This window comes from Procambarus clarkii, chromosome 16 (assembly GCF_040958095.1).
Source record: "Procambarus clarkii isolate CNS0578487 chromosome 16, FALCON_Pclarkii_2.0, whole genome shotgun sequence".
NCBI lineage: Eukaryota > Metazoa > Arthropoda > Malacostraca > Decapoda > Cambaridae > Procambarus > Procambarus clarkii.
The window spans coordinates 10,807,290-10,813,453 of NC_091165.1; the positions used below are offsets into that span (position 1 = coordinate 10,807,290).

The 6,164-nt window shown below is 49.3% G+C and overlaps 1 protein-coding gene across 1 annotated transcript; it reads right to left on the reverse strand.

The window, feature by feature from the left end:
• Nucleotides 1-2,177: 2,177 nt before the first annotated feature.
• On the reverse strand, nucleotides 2,178-3,326 carry LOC138365463 (uncharacterized). Its single transcript, XM_069325778.1, has one exon. The coding sequence runs from the start codon at nucleotides 3,324-3,326 to the stop codon at nucleotides 2,178-2,180; it is 1,149 nt and encodes a 382-aa protein (XP_069181879.1).
• Nucleotides 3,327-6,164: the final 2,838 nt, after the last annotated feature.

Below are 6,164 nucleotides of genomic sequence, written 5' to 3' on the forward strand. Positions count from 1 at the left end.
GCCTCCGTATTATAAACTTATTCTTGGGTAAGTGGGCATCCTGGAGATACCCAACATGACAGATTACTATCCAGGGTTAACAGAGATAGAGCTTGTGCACGAAATCGGTGCACTGCACTGCAATGAGCCATTCAAGTCAGCTGTGGGATAATCTTGAGACCATTCTTTCACATCACCCCCCAACGAAAGACCGAGCTCCACAGAGTGATGACTCGTTCTAACCTCTCACACCGCTGATGCACGTGTATGTACTGGGTGCACGTGTATGTACTGGGTGCACGTGTATGTACTGGGTGCACGTGTATGTACTGGGTGCACGTGGTGCGGCCGGGTCGAACAGACCCCGTTTTCTATACTGCTAGGCGAGGCGTGTCCTCGTCTAGACTATTTCCTGCTGTTAAGTTAAGTGAGGAATTTCTTCAGTCACCGGGTCACATGCGGCTACCTGTTCACGTCTTGAGCAGGCACTGTGGTCAGACGGAGCTCCAGCTCTAGGTCGGCTCAACGCCTCGAAACCCTGAGTGGCGCTAGTCTGTCCACTGCCTCTCTCCACCTGTGTCATGCCTGAAACATCAGAGGCACACTGGGAACTAGTGTCCGATGATTCGTGTTGCATTACCTCGCTCACATCTCCCTCTTTCGACGTCTCGTTACTCACCCCTGACCTACTCAACCAGTCAGCACCTACTGCTGAGAGCAGTGGGTGGTCGATCGGCCCTATCGATGTCGAGCCCCATGGTACTCTCCTGTTCTTACGTTTTACATGCTTCTTCGGCTTTGTTGATCCATCTACAGGTGGGTCCTCCTAACGTTTGAGCATGTTGACGTGGTGCTTCTTCCTGGCACCATCGACGTCAAGCACGTAGTTTAACGAGTGCGAGCACTCCACTACCGTGAATGGTCTCTTCCACTGCAGCAAGAACTTGTTCCTGCTGGTGGGAAATAACAAAAGTACTTTGTCACCTACACCGAACTCGCGTTCTTTTGCTTTTTTGTCGTATGTTTGCTTCTGGTACTCCTTTGCTTTTGCTAGCTGTTCTCGGGCCAGCTGACAGGTGTTCTCCAGTCGTTTCCGCAGATCGATGACATACTCGTACGTCGTCTTGGTGTCAGGGGTACAGTCATCGCCTTCCCACACGTTCCTCAGTACCTGCAGAGGGCCTTAACTGTGCGACCGTACAGAAGCTCGAAGGGTGAGAACCCTGTGCTAGCCTGTGGCACCTCCCTGTAGGCAAACAACAAAGGGTTGATATACCTGGGCCACTCCCGAGGCTGTTCGATGCACATTCTCTTCAACATTTTATTGAGAGTGCCATTGAAGCATTCTACCAAACCGTTTTCCATAGCATGATATGGCGTAGTGAGGGATGCTCTCGCTGTGAGCAGACGTTGGACTTGGTCCATCATTTCGCTGGTAAACTGTGTCCCTCAGTCGCTATGGATCCACTCAGGTATACCAAGGCCACTGAATAAAACCTACCAAGGCTTCCGCTACCGTTGTCTCTATGTTCTTCAGGGCAGCTGCTTCGGGGTACCTTGTTGTGTGATCAATCATGGTCAGGATGTACTTACTGCCGTCCATTGCACTCGGTATGATCGGACCAACCAGATCAATGCTGACCAGCTTGAACGGCTGATCATTGATGGGGAAGGGCTGAATCTTCCCGGGCTTCACCCGTCCTCGATCAGGGGTGCGCTGACAGGTGTCACACGAGCGAGTGTAACGCTGTATTTCCCCAGTAATTCCTGGCCAGTAGAACACAGCTTGTATCCACGGACTGGTCTTTGCGTGACCCATATGACCTCCCATTAAATCTTCATGCCCCAAGCGGAACACAGCCAGTCTATGCTCCTGTGGAACAACGAGTTGGTCCCAAGTGTCGTGGGGCGCCTCAACTCTGTGCACGAGTTTCCTATTATGGTGCAAGTACCAGTACTTGCCTTCCTGGTGTTGGAAAACTTTTTTTCTCCTCAGTATACCTACGTAGCTGGGCTAGTGTTGGGTCCTCCCTTGGGCATCAATAAACTCCTTTGCAGACACTCCCTGGATGTCTCGTAATTTCAAAGGTTTTTCTGGGCGAGTCAGCTTGTTCTCTGACCTCGTGGTGACAGCTGCCACGAGCGAGTTACCTGTTAATGGAGTTGCTGTCGCTTCAACCAGGGGGTTTTGCTTCTCTCTACATAACTTCACAGCGTGCTTTCTCTCCCTTATTCTTCAGCTGAGTGAGGGTGTGGTTACTCCCTGTGACGTCACCCCCGGGCGAGTCACCCATGGCATCAGCTGACTGAGGGCGGCTGTACTCCTCACTCTCCCCGTTTTTCTTTGAGAGTGGACTTGGGCAATCAGAGACTCCCGGAACATTCCCCAATAAAAGTCCATATACAGCACGTTCCTGTTGAACGGCCCGAATTTTTCCTTTGATGTAAGGTGTGTCGACCCACACCTCCACCTCCACCATCTCCTTAGCATAGCCATTTGGGAACTGGACATAGATGTATCTACCTGTCTCAGATCCTGGCTTTACTAGGCTTTTTCTTACCATGTGGGTATTGGCGCCTTTGTCACGGAAGATTTTTGCCGATTTTTCGTTAACATTTTCGTCCACCACCTCAAGGGTCCAAGCTAGTGGATCTTTTCCAACGTTGGGATGTTTCTTACCACTTGAGCTCACACCTACTATGTAACCTGGTTTCAGTTTTGCCTTGCAATCAGCGGCCCGATGACCTGGCTTACCACAGTTGTAGCACTTGTGCACATGCTTGTTGGAGGAGTTTCCCTGCTCCCCCGAAACACCAGTCTTAGGCTTAGCTCCCTCGCCAGTACCTGTAGCATGATGCTTCTCGTGCGGCTTCACCCCTTTCACCTGTCTCCTGGCCCCAGCCCACATATCAGCTTGCTTGGCCATAGACCGATTTGGCACAACTTCCTGCTCTTTGAGCTTGACACGCAGAGACGATTCGCTGGCTTCTAAAAACTGTTCGCGAATCATCAGTTGATAGAACTCCATGCTCCCAGGAGCAGTCTCCATGAGTTCACAGTAACGGTTTAGACTTGATTCTAACCGCTGTAACATTAGCACATATGTCTCCCCTTTTTGCAATTGAGCCCTACGGAAATTCTCTAGCATCCGGTCTGCAGTGATGCCAAATCTGTTCAGCAGCGCTGTTTTCAATGCCTTGTAATCTCCGCGCTGGTGCGGACCCAGACTGTGGTAGATAGTTAGTGCCCTACCCTTTAACAATGCACTAAGAGCGAGTGCCCACTTTGATCTTTCCCACCCACAATCAGCGGTGTGACCTTCGAAACGCTTGATGTATGCATGCATCCATCGAGTCGTCTCTCTCATCAAAGTTAGCTAGTTTAGGTAGTTTGACAGTCTTACCTTGTTCAACGTTAGTCTCTGTTGAACGACCACTTGTTTGGTCATTCTGCCTCGCTTGCAACTGGATGAGAGCTATGCATTCAGTACTCTCTCTGTTCTGCTGATCAGTCCAGAGTTTGTTTTCTCTCTCTTACTGCTCAGTCCAGAGTTTGCTTTCTCTGTCCTGCTGATCAGTCCAGAGTTTCATAGCTTGCTCTGCTACTTTATTCCCTTCGAATCCCAACCCTTTAACCTGGTCGCGGTATTCCTCTAAGGTGAATAATTGCGAGTCTGTAATACCTACTCTTTGAGCTGGCATCGTCCCCAAGGACCTTTTGGGCAGAGATTCTTCCCAGTAGAATCCCCCCAACGAAGTATTTAAAGGGCTAGATTCCCGTGTGACTCCATTTTCTCTCGCAGCATGCATGATACTAGTGACATCATTCACGGTGACGTCACCCACCAGGATCTCTACCTCCAAGTTGTCTCTCACTGGGGTCGCTCCCACTGTGTTATCTCTCACCAGGGTCTCACCACCGATAGCCTCATCCAGTATGATGAGACTCGTGCACGCCGCCTCAGTACTACCCTCCATGTGTGCTTGTAGCATCACCTCTTCCACGGCCCTCATGTGCTGCTTCACTAGTTCCTTACACTCTTGCTCAGTAAGTGTCGTAGTCGTCAGGTATATGAGCGGTCAAGGCCAGGCGAAGATGCAGGTAGCGCTGTTTGAACTTGAACTCTCCACACTCAGACATACTGGTGGGGTGTGTGCACCTAACATGGCGTTAAACATCCTCTGAATACTGCTCGTCACTTTTGAATTTTCAGGGAAAATTTAAGTGCGAAACTTTACTTTACAACCTAGCTCATAGGTTCCAACTAAGCCAATCACGTTGGCCACTAGATGTGGGGTTTTCTATTTTGCTTTCCCAACTGCAATGCGTACGTCGCCAATACATGTGGCAGACGCTTCACGAAGCTGTCGGAATCAGCAGAGAAAATACGAGAGCAACCGTACAGGGCCTGGGAGCAAGGTCGAGTTAGAGTCCTTGAGGGTCTCTTCTCAGACTAGCCTCACCTGGTCCTGGTTCACGTTGATTGATGGAATCTCCTCAATGATTGAAACACTTTAAGGGACTCCTAGGGTCCTCATCACATTTATAGATTGGTGAATAATAGGCAACTCGGTGTTGGAGACACCTGGAGCTGAAGGCTTAAGTAAATAGTTGGCAGTATTCAGAAGTGGTTCAATGGAAACACCGCATAAAGCTTAACAGTAGTTTATTTACTAACTTAACCACTAATACAAAGGGTGCTTGATTTACTTTAGAATGGCGTCAGAAAGGCTATGGTTGCTTTAGCGAGACTCTTGACGTCTGGCTAATCGATTCGGATCCACTCGTGGCGAAACACCTAACTTAACACAGTTGACAGCCAATCATTAACACGGCAAACCTTACTGCCGGTATGCAAAGGGATTACAAGATTCCCAACCGGATACTCGGGTAATGATGATATGCAATAAATCACAAATACACTGTCAATGGGACAGGCAATAACATGCACAATAATAATATCACACAATACTAAATGTGTGGTGTATGTGAAGCTCACATTCACAGACGAGTGTAATGTCGTGGTACCACACAGATAAACACGCATACACCGTCGAGGTGTCTTCACCTATACCTGTGTCAGTTATGAGAAGGTGAGAAATGTAGTTGATACCTCAGATCAACACAGACACAATTAAACAATGACAAGATCTTGTACTTACAGGTAGGCTACCTCTCTTATTCACTCACTCACTCAGGCACATTTATGCAAGAACTCGTAGGTGGCCTGACAGCTGGTTTCCTTGTTATGACGTGAGACCATTGACGGCAGGCTTTCCCACAAACCGTATATGACATGGAGGGTACTCACAGGAGGGCGCGCTGTATGTCTACAGACACACGCATGCACTGATGGCATTGGTGGTGAGTAAGGGTGGTGACGTCACGTAGTACAGTGCGGGCGGCGGCTGTCGGGCTACATGCTTTGGACAGAGTGGCGGCTGGCGGCGGCTGACTATATGGTACCATGCGGTACACTGTGGTAAAGTCACACACAGGATACTTAGGCGGTGGCACTGCCTTAGTTCACTCTAGGTCACTCACAGATGATCTTAATTTCTCACCAGAGGTTACCTGATACCAGTCTGTTTTGCTCTGTGATTTGTCACTAGGCTTCTAAACAATATAGTCACGACCGCGATTCCAGGCGATCATTGGTATATCGAAAAGACGCTGAGTTTAACTTGACGGTGAGGAATGGACGGTGTTCAGTCTATTGGCCGATAGACAGAGCAGGACATGTTCTCTGGCTACGAACTCCCTCACGTGAATGCTCTTGCCAGCGGCTGTAGGGCATCTCGTGGGACACACACAAGGGATTGCAATTTGACCAATAGCATTGCAGGAAAAGAGCGGGAACCAATCAGATTGATCGTTCCCTGATCAGTAGCAGAGGTGATGTCATGAACACATCGCGACCACGTCATAGTTGTTATTCTCCATCGCACTGGTTGAGGCTGACCCCAGAGGTCAGTCTGTCGCCTCGCTGGCGTCTCCTCTCCTCTCTCTCATGCTGGCACCTCCTATGTACTCACTGACCCTTTGTGGCAAGTATGCTTAACTTCCCTGTATCTACTTCCTGCCTGGACACACGGCGGCCTCCGTATTATAAACGTATTCCTGGTTAAGTGGGTATCCTGGAGATACCCAACAGGACAGATTACTATCCAGGGTTAACAGAGAT